At 35.8% G+C, this 16,610-nt stretch overlaps 1 protein-coding gene across 3 annotated transcripts in view; it reads left to right on the forward strand.

Annotated features, from left to right (window-relative positions):
• Positions 1 to 16,610, forward strand: part of LOC127861989 (AP-3 complex subunit delta-1-like) — a 58,228-nt gene continuing 41,618 nt past the window's right edge. For all 3 annotated transcript variants that reach the window (XM_052400821.1, XM_052400822.1, XM_052400823.1), the window contains exons 1-5: positions 1 to 239; positions 10,297 to 10,392; positions 10,865 to 10,945; positions 11,904 to 11,984; positions 14,357 to 14,464. In XM_052400821.1, coding sequence (XP_052256781.1) covers positions 144 to 239; positions 10,297 to 10,392; positions 10,865 to 10,945; positions 11,904 to 11,984; positions 14,357 to 14,464 — 462 coding nt within the window. In that variant the 5' untranslated portion in view covers positions 1 to 143. The remainder of the gene's footprint in view (positions 240 to 10,296; positions 10,393 to 10,864; positions 10,946 to 11,903; positions 11,985 to 14,356; positions 14,465 to 16,610) is intronic.

Below are 16,610 nucleotides of genomic sequence, written 5' to 3' on the forward strand. Positions count from 1 at the left end.
AACATGTCACATGATCAGTGACAGCCATTTTGGATTAAGCGAAACGAAAACAGAGCACTGTCGGCATAATTATAACACATATTTTGAAATATATTTCGTTTAGCGTGCACGTTTTGGTGGTGTTGGTCAATAACAAGTGAACAATGGCACTTAGCAAAGTAAAAGGAACACTAGAGCGTGTTCTGGATAAGAATTTACAGGACCTTGTTCGCGGAATAAGGAATCACAAGGAAAATGAAGTGGGTGTTTTTCAACGAAATTGCATTTTTATTATTTTTGACAACAGTGAATTTAAGCAAATAAAATCATCTTTTGCATAGTAACGATGCGTTAACAATATGTAATAATCACAACAGGTCATCATACAAATAATTCGTTTATTTGTACTCATGTCTGTTCGTACCAAAGGCAAAGGAAAAGAGAGATCGTCTGCTAGACTTTTTATTTAAAATTTAACAATCAGCTCATTTGATATTTTATATAGCATACTTTAGATCGTTATTAAATAAAAATGAATGTCTACAATCTTTAATTATTTGATGTAATAGACCTGTGTTATCTACAATTTGAATTTAGAAGAACATATTTCATTGCAATGTGTTGCTTTCAATGAATGATGGTTTAAAGGCTACTAGTGTAACACATTTTTTTTGCCCCTAAAGGAGGGCGTATAGTGATCCCACTGTCCATCTGTCTGTCTGTCTCTCTCTCTCTCTGTCACACTTTGCGTTTCGGTTTCGAAAAAAGCTCATTAACTTCTATGTCCCTTCAGATGTAACCTTCATATTTGGTAATCGTATGCATGTGTATGTGGACAAGGCCTTCGTGTTCGCGTTTAGGTTTCGTAATCTGTGTGTTACTGTAGGTTTCTAAAAATGCTCATAACTTCTATGTCATTTCAGATGCAACCTTCATATTTAGTATGCATGTGTATATAGTCAAGGCCTTTCCATACGCACACAAATTATGACCCCTTTGACCTTGAACTTAGGGTCCGCGTTTAGGTTTGAAATTTGTGTTTAGGTGTCGAAAAATGCTCAAAACTTCTATCAAAGCGTTTTCGGGGGCATATGTCATCTGATGGTGACAGCTCTTGTTATTGGTTTAATTACTTTTTTTCGACATATGCCTTTTGCTTTATGTGATTTTATTATAACTTGTTAATTACATGATTGATCAAACATTTTAGTATAAATATTGAATGTACAGTAATAATCACTGTCCATTGTTTACACAAACTTGATATGGCTACTTTTAATATGATAACAATTACCATTTATCATGTGAACCATAACTGCCATTATCAGTGCTTGGAGGTAAGATTTTAATTAAATTTGTATAGTATAAAACAGTATCCAACATATCTATGGTGTATCATTCAGTTATTATAGAAGGTGACAGGTTAGAAGGGTGAACATTGATTTTATCTGCCATTGTTAAAAAAATCCTGTTGGATATAAAAGTGACGAGGGTATAAATGCATAAATGAAAATGTTCAAAAAAGAATAATAAAATAAAATTAACATGTTAAACAAAATATTTTAAGTTTATGGATGATTATTTATAAAATTAAATCAAGGAATAAATGAATGAGTACAGTAACACTTTCCATTAAAATTTTTGAACATTCTTGAATACTTACCCTTTAAAATACACTATTAACGTTTAAAGGTATTCAGCTTGAAGCTCTCCAGTATATTAGCTCTCCAGTCAATTCAAGGGGACTCAGGTTGCCCCAGATAAAACTCCTTTGAATTTACTAGCCCATTCAATAGCTGCCTCAGACATTAACCCAATAATGATATTTGATTGGGTGGGTCGCTTAAATTTTAATTTAAACAAGGTTAGACTATACTTAGAGTCAATATACAAACAACCCAATTAAACAATAAAACTAGCAAACACAGGTAATTTGTTCCAATTTCTAGTGCATTCTGAACTTTAAAAGCATTGAGATTTTTTATCAGCTCCCTCCTCCTCTTATTATTTCGGGAGAGCTCTTGTCCTGAATAGCCCAATCACTGACTGAGGTTTAATACAAACTTTCCTGGCTTCGAATCTTGGTGAGGGGAAATGTTTTGCTTCGCTTTCTTTTCTTAATAAGTACCTAAAATTATTTTAATAAAAACATGTGAAATCTGTGAACATGTCCCTTTAAAAGCATAGACTGCAGTGGACTGTGGATCATTTTATTTGCATCTACAGGGATACAAACTAACTTCATGGTAGGTTGCTCAGATGTGCAATTATCGTTAGTACTTTGAAAGTCTCTGCAAGGAATAAGAAGCCCAGGACCAAGTCCAAATGCTTACTAATACTTCTGCAGAATCAAAATCAGATAACAATGTACCATTGCTGAATTGACTAAATGAAAAATGCCCTTTTATAAACCTGAGACTTCATTCTATCTAAGAAATAAACTACTTGTAAACTGTGGAAAAAATGTTGCAAGCTTTTCTAAAATGCTAGTTGCAAAGTCAAACTTTTGAAATGGACTTGCCCGAGCCTAAATGTACCGCCTCAGACAAACAGGCAACCACTCATTTCTATCCCTGATCTATAAAAGTGACGCACGGAATTTACGGTTTAAAATGACAATGAAGTGTAAAAGGTTTTTTGGTACATTTCTATATTATATTTCTTTTAATGTCCCCAACCACTATAGTGGGGGACATATTGTTTTTGCCCTGTCTGTTGGTTTGTTTGTTTGTTTGTGCAAACTTTAACATTTGGCATAACTTTTGCAATATTGAAGATAGCCACTTCATATTTGGCATGCATGTGTATCTCATAGAGCTGCACATTTTCAGTGGTGAAAGGTCAAGGTCATTTTTCAAGGTCAAAGGTCGAATATATGGGTCAAAATCACTCATTTAATGTACACTTTTGCAATATTGACGATAGCAACTTGATAATTGGCATGCATGTGTATCTCATGGAGCTGCACATTTTGAGTGGTGAAAGGTCAAGGTCATCCTTCAAGGTCAAATATATGGGGACATAGATTAGTGTTTCACAAACACATCACTTGTTGAGAGTTGAGATCAGTGTTACAAGCTTGCATTATCCAATACTAAATGCTTAAAGTGATATTATGGGCATTTTTCACTGTTGAACTGAGCTAAAAAGAATTAACAGGCCAAAAGTGTAAGTTAAAATGTGGTTACTGACCAATTATCTGCAACTCATCTTGCTACCAGTTGTTTATAAAAATATATTTTATATTATATATTTTACGTGACCCACCCAGTCTTGTAAGCCGAAATGATCCGTAAAACAAAATGGTGTCTTTGTGTCGTATAAACGAATCTGCACTAAAACTAAATTGAGGTTCACATTGTACATGTACATGCGTGATCAATTGTCAAACGAAAGTACGGTTGATATTCAAATGCATTATTTTTCTCTTTCCGGAATATTGTTTTAGTATGTTGATGCTGCATTAACAAATATAAGTGTATATGAAGTGAAAACACCAAAAATAAACAATGGTTGCGTTAGACACCTATAAACTGTTAGATGCCCGATATTTCAGTGTTCGAAATTCGCACTAGCCCAATAGCCCGGGGCTAGTTGATCTCGTTTCGGGCTACTGAATTTCCCTAAGTACTAGCCCAATTGGGCTAGTGATTTTTCCAACTTTTGAAAATTAAAAATGCTCAAAAATATTATTTTCATCCATCGTTTGAACCATATCTTGCGTTTATTTAACGTCGTATCGCGTTTCCGTTGACATGACGATTTTGTTGATACCGTGCGTTTAAAATGCGGATCTACCCAGGTTGTTCAATATGCTGTTCCTTTTGAAAACCGTACAATTCTACTAATGTTTTAAATATCCGCCAACTTGAATGTTTAATGATCTATTGGTGAATTGAAGCATTGCAATATCATATTTAAAAAGAAAATTTGGGACAATTGACAACTAAAATAATTTACAGACTGGATATAAACCTTTGCATCTTGACTGCATGTTAGGTATTGATTGACGAGTACCTTCATACATAAATATTATAATAGTATTGTGTCATTGAATTATTATAATAACATTTCAGTTAATTGGAATGAACTGTTATTTGCAATCCTTATCAATTACACCCTACCTGCAATAAAAACTATCCAGAACTGTCAAAAATATAAACTTCTTTTAAAAACTTGTGATAAACAGTTGGGCTAGTAAGCTTAAATTTGGTTCGGGCTAGTGAAAAATTCCATCTGGTAGCCCGAACGGGCTAGTGGTTTCAAAAGTGAAATTCGCACACTGATAATATCACTTTAATGGTTAGTAACATGTATCGCATCTTTCTCTTTTTGTTGGCTTATTATTATATGCTTTGGTTAAAAACCCACATGAATATCTTTTATGTAACAAGCTTAAGATTTGTATTGTAACATATTTGGTTTAATTCATTTAATAATCTTTACTGACAGTGTAGTCAGTCCGGAAGCAAAGGTTTAAGTCTCTGAGTATCATATGGTAATGATTAACATCCAACCTGCGTTTTATTTACATGTAATGGACATGGTATATGTTTGCATGAGACCTTTACAATCAGCAGTGCATATTCCCACACCGTCATAATTTACATACATAGGATCCCTGCTTTTAAACATCATACAACAAATTTAAGTTCTAATACAATTTTGGAAGCTAAGCACACCTTTATACAATTAGTTAATTCAGCCATTCTTTTCTTTTCCATCACATCTTTCAAATGTCTATTAACTGTGTTGTGTGCTTAAAATATCATTGTATTTTTAATTTATTGTAAGGTTATTATAAGACAGGATCCTCGTTTATACTTCTATATATTGCACAGGTGATTAGCGTGTGGCTATGATATTAATTAGTGAAAACATCATTTGAATGATAAATAATCATATTATAACGAAAAAAATCAACTTTTCTGAAAAAAAATATTTTCACTATCAAATATACATGTATATATAACAAGGTATTCAACTCGAAATCACCCGAAAACAGGGTGCATCGCTTTGAACAGCCATTACTTCATCAATTTTGCAGCGATTTTCACGATCTCTGTCTTATTCAATGCAGAAATAAATTTCCTTTCTGGAAATGTACATGTCTTGCAATATTTTTACAAATACTGGATCAACTTTTAAGAAATAACATGATACACAACTCGCGTGACCCACTTGATATCGATCAGACAAGATTTCAGACTGAAATCTTCACGGAGTAAAGTGCATTTTCCCTGCAAAGTTCATGGACCTCGATACCATAATTCAATAAAACGTATGAAAAAACATTCTTACCGTGCTTACCATTGCATTATGCATCAAAACTAACTGTCCAGTGCCGTTTGAAACCTTTGTTTACATACATTTCAACTAACTGACATTTTAAACACACGAGTGATTTCATTGGTCTAATGCGAAGGTGTGTCTTTACAACTTGAGATTTCATTCATGAATACTGTCTGATCGCCGTTAAGTAGGTAAAGTGAATTGTGTATCATTTTATTTCTTAAATTTTGGCTCAGCATGTGTAGAAATATAAAAAGATGTATACATTTCCAGAAAAGAAATTCATTTCTGCGTTGAATAAGACCGGGTTCGTGAAAATTGCTGCAAAATTGATGAAGTAATGGCTGTTCAAAGCGATGCAACCTGTTTTTGGGTGATTTCGAGTTGAATACCTTGTTATATATACATGTATACATTGTGTATTTGATAGTGAAAATGATTTTTTTTCAGAAAAGTAATATAATTATTTATCATTCAAAATGATGTTTCACTAATTAATATCATAGCCACACGCTTATCACCTGTGATATATTGTAAAGATTTATATTCTGGTTATGGTACTGTTTGGTTGGAATTGAATTGGCTGATTATAATTTTACCGTAAAAGTTGAAAATAACGTAAGTATAATATGTCTGCGAACTATAATTTTTATAAATGTCTTAAAATAATTAATGTGTGTGTGACCAAGATTGATATTGCATGGGCTTCAAGTTTTATTAGCCATTTGTGTGTATTAGTGGCATCCAATTTTCATGGTGTCTCTGTCACCAACAGGCTTTGGCCAGAATTATTACATTATTGATTATCTGATGTAAATGTCTGAACGAAAAAAAGACTCTCGTTACATTGTATTGCGATGCACACATCTGTCATTGGCCCTATGCCCCATGGAGATTATGTCTGTTTTGCATACTGGTTACGAGTTATATTGCAGATCTATGGGTTTTATTTGCATGTTATGATTTCAAGTCTTTTTTTTTTAACAGGGGCTATCATGTTGTTTCTGAGTAAAAACCTAAACTTGTTAAACTTAGAAATAACTAGCCACATATGTCCACTAAAATAAGATGATTTGTTGTGTAAACACCCGTCTACCTACTTCAAAAGTTAAATTCACACATGCTGTGGTCAAAAGTCAAATTTGACCCTAATAATGCCTAAACCTTCTTTTTAATTATCCCCACGCTTTTTGAAAAGCGTGGGGATATTGTGGTTATCTCCGCCGTCTGTCCGTCCGTCTGTCCGTCCGTCCTGGCCACTATCTTCTCTTACACTATAAGCACTAGAACCTTGAAACTTACACACATGGTAGCTATGAGCATATGTGGAATCCTGCAATATTTGGAATTTTGATCTGACCCCAGGGTCAAAAGTTATGGGGGTTGGGGTGGGGCCAGGTCAGAGATTTTCACTCATTATACCCCCATTACTGGTAATGGGATATAGGAGTCACTTTGTCGGTCTGTCTGTCTGTCTTTCTGTCGGTCTGTCTGTCCCGAAAATTTCATCCAATGTTCACCAAACTTGGTCAGAAGTTGTATCTAGATGATGTCAAGGCCAAGTTAAAATATGGGTCATGTCGGGTCAAAAACGAGGTCACAGGGTCACTTAGTGCGTTTTAAACAGAAAGTTTGTCCGGACCATAACTATGTCATTTATCGTTAAATTTTAAAATGACTTGGTACATTTGTTCACCATCATGGGACGGTGTGTCGCGCGAAAGAAGTACGTCTATATCTCCAAGGTCAAGGTCACACTGAAGTTTAAAGGTCAAAATGCTTGTCCGGACCATAACTTTGTCATTTATCGTTGATTTTAAAATCATTTGGCAAATTTGTTCACCATCATGGGACGGTGTGTCGCGCGAAACAATTACGTCAATATCTTGAAGGTCAAGGTCACACTTTGAGTTCAAAGATTAAAAATGGCCATAAATGAGCTTGTCTGGGCAATAACTATGTCGTTCATTGTGAGATTTTAAAATCATTTGGCACATTTGTTCACCATCATGGGACGGTGTGTCGCGCGAAACAATTATGTCGATATCTCCAAGGTCAAGGTCACACTTTGAGTTCAAAGGTCAAAAATGTGCATAAATGAGCTTGTCCGGGCCATAACTTTGTCATTCATTGTGACATTTTAAAATCATTTGGCATACATGTTTTTGTTCACCATCATAGGACAGTGTGTCGCGCGAAAGAATTACGTCGATATCTCCAAGGTCAAGGTCACACTTTGAGTTCAAAGGTCAAAAATGGCCATAAATGAGCTTGTCCGGGCCATAACTATGTTGTTCATTGTGAGATTTTAAAATAATTTGGCACATTTGTTCACCATTATTGGACGGTGTGTCGCGCGAAAGAATTACGTTTATATCTGCAACGTCAAGGTCACATAGTGAGTTTAAAGGTCAAAATGGCCATAAATGATCTTGTCAGGGCAAAAACTATGTCATTAATTGTGAGATTTTAAAAATACCTGGTACATTTGTTCACAATCATTGGACAATGTGTCATGCACAAAAATTATGTCGATAACTCCAAGGTCTAGGTCACACTCTGGCTCGGAGTTCAAAAGTAAAAAAATGGCCATAAATTTGGACGGCATGTCATGCGAAAGAATTCAAGAGTTCAAAGGTCGAAATGGCCATAAATGATAATGGCATTATAATTCTTAAAAATCGCCATAAATTGGATTCTCTTGTTTTGTGAAGACAGCATGCAAAATAGTCTGTGTCAATGCGGCACGTGGGGGTATACGTCACATCTGTGACAAAGCTCTAGTTTTTTTATGATTTTTTACATTAACTTCTTCATTTCTACACCCATTTACTTCAAATTGATACTGAACATCTCTTATGACAATACGGTCAATCTCAACTATGCATGGCCCCATGACCAACCCTGGGGCGCCCCGCCCTCATAGACCACGCCCACCCAAAATTGCCTTTTACTATAACTTCTTCATTTCTACACCAATTTACTTCAAATTGATACTGAACATCTCTTATGACAATATGGTCAATCTCAACTATGTATGGCCTCATTACCAACCCTGGGGTGCCCCTGCCCACATAGACCACGCCCACCCAAAATTGCCTTTTACTATAACTTCTTCATTTCTACACCGATTTACTTCAAATTGATACTGAACATCTCTTATGACAATACGGTCAATCTCAAGTATGCATGGCCCCATTACCAACCCTGGGGCGCCCTCGCCCACATAGACCGGGCCCACCAAAAATTGCCTTTACTATAAATTCTTCATTTCTACACCGACTTACTTCAAATTGATACTGGACATTATCTTATGACAATATGGTCAGTCTCAACTATGCATGGCCCCATTATCAACCCTGGGGTGCCCCCTGGGTCAAACATGCGGCGTGGGGATACACGTCAGCCTCTGCCGTGCCATTTCTAGTTGATATATTTTAAAAATTTGGCATAATTGCAATCCATCCTAAGATAGCATGTCACGTGTAATTCTCATCTCCTAACTCCAAAGGTCAAGATCACACTTAGAGTTCAAAGGTAAAACTTTGTCATATAACTTCTTAAATGCACTGAAACGTTGTAATGTTTTAATTTTCCATGTTATTTTAAAATTACTTGCCATTATTAACCACCAAGAGAAGATAGCATTTCCTCTGCAAAAACCTGTCTCCTTACCCCTGTGGTCAAGGTCACACTTCCAGGTCATAGGTCAAATTTGTCCATAAAACAGATTGTCTGGGCTGTAACTTTGGCATTATAATGAATTAAACAGTCACTTACTACAAATGAGAACATTTGGAAACTGAATGTCACATGAATTATCTGTTTTGTTAACTCAAAGGCCAAAGTCAAAGGAGACAACTTTTCATATTGATTAAAATGAACATTTTATTTTGCACTTAAAAAAGTGAGGCATGTGTTAAGCAACCATTAAAAAATGCCTTTATATACTAAAGTAACGCTCATTGGGTCATTGTTGCCCTGAAATGGCCCACAAGTCACCCGGGGGTGACTAGAAGCCGATTCATGTCACCCTGGTGTGACTTCAAGCCGACGCTAGTCACCTTCAGCTGCATGTCACCCCAAGGTGACATGAATTGGCTTGAAGTCACCCTAGGGTGACAAAAATTGGCTTCTAGTCACCCCCGGGTGACTTGTGGGCCATTTCAGGTCGACAATGACCCAATGAGCCAAAGTAACGGTTGATATGCCCCTAAAAAAAATCAACAAAACTTTTTTTAACATTTTCAATATACATGTACAAGCATTTGAAACTAACTTCGATCTTAAAAATATTCTCACCAATATGAACATGTGAGCTATATCTTCTTGTTTGATCATCACCTGTATGTATATAATGGTGATACGTCTTACAGATCAAATATGAATGCTTTCTCAATGACCATTACACATGTATATCATAGAATTAAGAAGCCATTTCTTTTGATATGTGTAAAGGGCTTTCAAGGATAATTATTATTGTCATATACAACAGAGTTTATGAGCTGCATCATGCAAAAATGGGTCTTATGCCAAAAGCATTCAGTGTAGCTCCTGGGTAGCTCCTCAAAGTTGGTCATAATGTTACTCAATGATTTGTGGCATAATGAGTGGAAAGACTGGCTCAAGACAAGACTGCATGATTGCGCAGGCTGGTCTGGTACTACTGTTGCCACATTTGGCTTAAGATCCTTTTTTGCATGACGCAGCTTGTATATGAGACATTTGGTGGGATAGCAAGCTAAGCACATGTGCATTAGGTGCAGTCTTGGATCAACCTGTGAAGTTGTTCTATAGGTTTTACCAGAATAGCAATGTTAGTAAAACTTTCTTGAAACATAAAATGCCCTTATAGATGTAATTGTCATCTTGTATGGTAAGATAATATAGCCCTTGTGGAATTATGGGGCAACACTTTTCACACATGCTTTCAGACACAATTTGCTAAGAAATGCCTTATCTGATTTATAAAGTATAAAATGTTACTTAATCTTAATACAAGTTTGTATGTGTTTTATTATTCAGACTAAATATGTGGCCGAGTGTTTGGATGAAATCAAGAACGAGCTACGCCAGGAGAATGTGGCTGTCAAGGCCATTGCAGTCAACAAACTTACATATGTATGTAACTGACTTGCTAACCATTGTGTATATTTCCCAACTGTTGTAGTACAAGTCTCAAAGTCCAAGTACTTTATATCTATTATGTACATATAGTAGCTCATCAAATCCCCTTATATTGACCTTATATATGTTAACTCTATTAGCATAATTAATTCTCTTGTACCATGTTCTATATTTGAGCTCAGTTTTATTTGTCCACATATTTAATGAGATTAAGTGCAACAGACCTGTAAGTTAGTGAGCCATTTTTTACATCTATATAACTCATGCTTTCAAGTGTATAGAAATTACATGAAGCTCTCATCTTATTCATTATTTAACTGATGCAAATGGTTTTCCATGATATCTTTGTGGCTTTAATCTAATGAATTCTGTGGATTTTCACCAAACAGACAAATGTTTAATATTTGCACATGTCTGTCTGTTTGAAGTTTTTTCTCTCCCTTTATCCTCCATATATTCTTTCCAGCTTCAAATGCTGGGGTACGACATCAGTTGGGCAGCCTTCAATGTGATAGAAGTGATGAGCTCCCCAAAGTTCACTTTCAAGGTAATTCATGCAAAATGATTGTGTTGTGAGTGACAGAATCACAAGGTAGCGTGTAGCCTATTCTGTGATTTCTCACTGGGCACTCTTATTCCTATTTTTTCTCCCTCCCTGACTGCAATGTTGAAGTCTGAAGATTAAGTGTTGAATTTGTTCATATTATATTATTAAAGCAAAACTTTGTTTACCGGGTACTTAATTAAATATGTTATAATGTTATATATATATATTCTTTAGTCAATTTTACCATGATACTTTTAAGTAGTGTTAATCATTAAAAAAGTCCTTTTTAAAACTTTAGACTGTTTCACAGTTTCACCATTAATACAGTAAGAATGTGTGACCTATGCCTTCCCAGACATACGCCACTCTGTCAAATATTAATAAGGCAAACATATGCCCTCCCAGTGAAAGCTGAGCCAGAAACTGGCCCTACTATATTGTCATTAAAGGTAACCATAGTGTTAAAGGAATGATAATAGGCAATTGATGTTAAAAATAATTGCATAAGTTTGTGGAAAAGAATACCTAAATGTTTTAATTATTATGGACACTTTGACAACTTTTTAATGGTTTAATTAATAGTAATTTTGTTAATTATATCAAGATCAAAATATGAAATCCTAAGACAAGGAATGGCTAAATAAAGGATGACCAGAGTTCAGGGGGGCTTGTCCAATCGGCATTACTCTGCCTACGCTATGCTATGCTGAGGGCATATGTCGGTAGGGGCTGATGTCTTGCTCTCATACATTTATACAGCAGACATGTTGCTTGCTGTTGATACATGTCAATGATGATTGTTTTTTGCAAATTCAGGTTTACTTTCAGCTTTTTTTTGGGTGCAAATTAACTACTTGTTCTCTTGAGTTTCAATTTAATTTTTTATCTTGGGTTCATTTATGTACCGTATTTACATGTTTCTAGACCCACATTAACTGTGTTGTTGTATCTTGTTTAGAGGATCGGGTACCTGTCAGCCTCCCAGAGCTTCCATGAGGGAACCGACGTGTTGATGTTGACAACAAACATGATCAGGAAGGCAAGCTCTTGCTTTCATCTTCTCTTGACACCTGTGTGTGTGTGTGTGGGGGGGGGGGCCTTTTGATATTACGTTATTGGTGCAAATAGAGGAGGATGCAGATTTATTCAAATTTGGTTTTAGTTGTACTTTTTAACATCTTGGAATATGAATAAAAATGCAGGTATATCTTGATAAAGTTAATATTTTAATGCTTTTTTTGCTCATTTAGATATCCGGTATATTCAATGTTCAACCCTTTCCCACTCAGAGGCAAAGTAAAAATGGCTATATGCAAACAGCATAAAACCAGAACAGCCTGCAGGTTATATGCTGTTTGCTGCTCATCAGTATCTAAGGTTTGGAGATGAAGCCTTAAAAACTAGAATTTTGTTAGAAAGGTCTTTAATTAAATTCTACTTTCTTAGGGACTACAAATGCGTAAAAATACGTATCTAAGTAGTAAAAGGTTAAAAAAAAACAACACATAATCCATTTTTATGCCCCCCTTCGAAGAAGAGGGGGTATATTGTTTTGCTCATGTCGGTCCGTATGTACGTCCGTATGTCCGTCCACCAGATGGTTTCCGGATGATAACTCAAGAACGCTTTGGCCCAGGATCATGAAACTTCATAGGTACATTGATCATGACTCGCAGATGACCCCTATCGATCGTCAGGTCACTAGGTTAAAGGTCAAGGTCATGGTGACCTGAAATAGTAAAATGGTTTCCGGATGATAACTCAAGATTGCTTAGGCCTAGGATCATGAAACTTCATAGGTACATTGATCATGACTCGCAGATTACCTCTATCGATTTTGAGGTCACAAGGTCAAAGGTCAAGGTCATGGTGACCGGAAATAGTTAAATGGTTTCTGGATGATAACTCAAAAACGCTTATGCCTAGGACCATGAAACTTCATAGGTACATTGATCATGACTCGCAGATGAACCCTATTGATTTTCAGGTCACAAGGTCAAAGGTCAAGGTCACGGTGACCCGAAATAGTAAAATGGTTTCCGGATGATAACTCAAGAACGCTTATGCCTAGGATCATGAAACTTCATAGGTACATTTATCATGACTCACAGATGACCCCTATTGATTTTCAGGTCACTAGGTCAAAGGTCAAGGAAGCGGTGACCCGAAATAGTAAAATGGTTTCCGGATGATAACTCAAGAACGCTTATGCCTAGGATCATGAAACTTCATAGGTACATTGATCATGACTCGCAGATGACCACTATTGATTTTCAGGTCACTTGGTCAAAGGTCAAGGTCACGGTGACCCGAAATAGTAAAATGGTTTCCGTATGATAACTCAAGAACACTTATGCCTAGGATCATGAAACTTCATAGGTACATCGATTATGACTGGCAGATGACCCCTATTGATTTTCAGGTCACTAGGTCAATCGTCAAGGTCATGGTGACCCAATAGTAAAATGGTTTCCGGATGATAACTCAAAATTGCTTATGCTTAAGGATCATGAAACTTCATAGGTACATTGATCATGACTCTCAGATGACCCCTATTGATTTCCAGGTCACTAGGTCAAAGGTCAAGGTCATTTGAAAAAAAAGTTATGAGCTATTGTCATCACCTTGGCATCGGCGTCTGGTTAAGTTTTGTGTTTAGGTCCACCTTTCTCCTAAAGTATCAAAGCTATTGCATTCAAACTTAGTACACTTACTTACTATCATGAGGGGACTGGGCAGGCAAAGTAAGATTACTCTGGCGTGCATTTTTACAGAATTATGTGCCCTTTTTATACTTAGAAAAGTGAAAATTTGGTTAAGAAAAAAGTATACTTTTTGTGATTGTGAATATAGCCGAATTTTGGCTATAAAATCGGGCCAAAACAAAGCCCTGCCTAGGATCATGAAACTTCATAGGTACATTGATCATGATTGGCAGATGACCCCTATTGATTTTCAGGTCACTAGATCAAAGGTCAAGGTCACAGTGACACAAAACAGTAAAATGGTTTCCGGGTGATAACTTAAGAATTCTAAGGCCTAGGACCATGAAACTTCATAGGTACATTTATCATGACTCGCAGATGACCCCTATAGATTTTCAGGTCACTAGTTCAAAGGTCAAGGTCACAGTGACAAAAAACGTAATCACACAATGGCTGCCACTACAACTGACAGCCCATATGGGGGGGGGGGGGGGGGCATGCATGTTTTACAAACAGCCCTTGTTTTTTGTAAACCTAGTTCCACAGCTTAAATATTCTTACCTTGTTGTATGATTTATAATAATTATTGATAGATGTTTCTTGATTTCTGTAGGATTTGTCGTATGTTTTGATAGATGTTTCTTGATTCCTGTAGGATTTGTTGTATGTTTTGTTATTATAAATATTTGATTCTCCATTTTTGTAGGATTTGGGCAGTCAAAATCTGTATGATGCGGGTGTTGCGCTGAATGGCCTGTCATGTTTCATCACGGCAGACTTGGCCAGGGATCTTGCAAACGACATTATGACTTTGGTAGGTCAATAAGGCTACAAACTGCATTAAACTTAAGAGAGGTGTTATGGTCATGTGACAATATTAGGGTCAGGGGGTCATGATATGGATCACTACTCAGGAAGCATTAAATAATTCTTAAATGACACCTAGTTCTGGTCGTGTATTCATTAACACATTCTAATACTAAGGAATAGAGACTTACTGAGCAGATAGAAAAAGCTTCAGATTAAGCATATAATCTGGCTTTCGATGTTGGTTATGCCATCATCTTATTCTGAATCCTTTCCCACTCAGAGGCAGAGTGAAAATGGCTATGTGCAAACAGCATAAAACCACAACAGCCTGCGAGTAATTCGCAGTCTGTTCAGGTTTACCCTTGTTTGCTGCTCATCAGTATCTAAGGTTTGCAGATGAAGCCTTACAAACTTGAATATATTAAGAAAGGTCTTAATTAAATGTAACTTTTTAAGGGACTACACATGCGTGAAAATACATATCTAATTGGTAAAGAGTTAACAAAGAATGAGAGCCAAATTAGACTCAACATGACAGTATTTGAAGACTAGTAGAAGACAATGTCAGTAATATTATTTACTCTTTGTCCTTATAAAGAATTTTTGGGTGAATATTGGCAAAGAATGGTTTCTTGGTGCACACATTCTTGGTGGATAGTTGTGTTGTATTGATTTTTTTCTGTCATAAACTATCCATTATATCCTCAAGATATGTTTAATCTTTAAACTGTGACATGTCCATCTGTTACATCACTGTTGTAATTTAAGACCTTCCATACTGACTTCTTTTTTCCCGGTATGTTTTATTATGTTTGAATGTCTTGTAATCAATACCTCAATGCACTCCAACTCATGTATTGACATTCCAGTTTGTGTTATAAACGGGATTTGGTAAATGGTGTCTCCTATGTCAGACTTCGACAAAATATCACTTGATTTATCAGTACCAAGCTTTTAAACGGGACTTCCTGTATTTATGTCCCTTAAAAATGTTCATCATATTTAAAGGAACCGTCTACCAGGAATGACAAAAAAAGAAAAATTCTAAAATACCGTATATTTTTATGTCCCCCACCCACTATAGTGGGGGACATATTGTTTTTGCCCTGTCTGTTGGTGTGTTTGTTTGCCCCAACTTAAACATTTGCCATAACTTTTGCAATATTGAAGATAGAAACTTCATATTTGGCATGCATGTGTATCTTATAGAGCTGCACATTTTGAGTGGTGAAAAGTCAAGGTCAAGGTCATCCTTCAAGGTCAAAGGTCAAATGTATGGCTCAAAATTGCTCATTTAATGTACACTTTTGCAATATTGAAGATGGCAACTTGATATTTAGCATGCATGTGTATCTCATGGAGCTGCACATTTTGAGTGTTGAAAGGTCAAGGTCATCCTTCAAGGTCAAAGGTCAAATATATGGGGACATAGTGTTTCACAAACACATCACTTGTTGCAATTATGCGTTTATATTGATTAAAATATCACGACTGGTATATTACATTACTTGAAAAAAGTTGTTAAGTTTTCATATTTTTGGTATATTCTGTAATAAATTTTACTGGGTACCGGTACCAGGTAACTACCAGTTAACGCCAGTAGATTGATCATCATCGTCACGCGGTAAACCCAGGAATGCAAATTGTGCATGCATAGTGAATTGTTTATATTTTATATATAAAATGATTAATCTACTTGCGTTATTTATAGTGTGTATATCGTTATGGCACCTATTTTCGCAATGTACTTTCGATTTCACATCGCGAAATTTTATTACCATATATACTGAAAATATGAACTTTTTTCAAGTAATGTAATATGCCAGTTGTTATATTTTAATCAATATAAACTAATAATTGTAAAAAAAATGCGGTATTTTAGAACTTTTCTTTTTTCGTCATTCGTGGTTGATGGTACCTTTATAGGCCTTGTCTTAGGTTCTCATTTATATTGTACTAAACTTTGTTCACCCAAATATTGTTCAATTTCATAAGATTGATCTTTTGTTGTTGTACTCATTGTTAGCTTGTCATGTCATGTCATGTCTTGGATTTCAGGCAAAGTTATGTCCCTTTAAAGTTATGTTCTCTTAACTCCTTTGTGTGTGTGGGGGGGGGGGGGGGGATTGAAAAGTGATAATATTAAAAAC

This window comes from Dreissena polymorpha, chromosome 16 (genome assembly GCF_020536995.1).
Source record: "Dreissena polymorpha isolate Duluth1 chromosome 16, UMN_Dpol_1.0, whole genome shotgun sequence".
NCBI lineage: Eukaryota > Metazoa > Mollusca > Bivalvia > Myida > Dreissenidae > Dreissena > Dreissena polymorpha.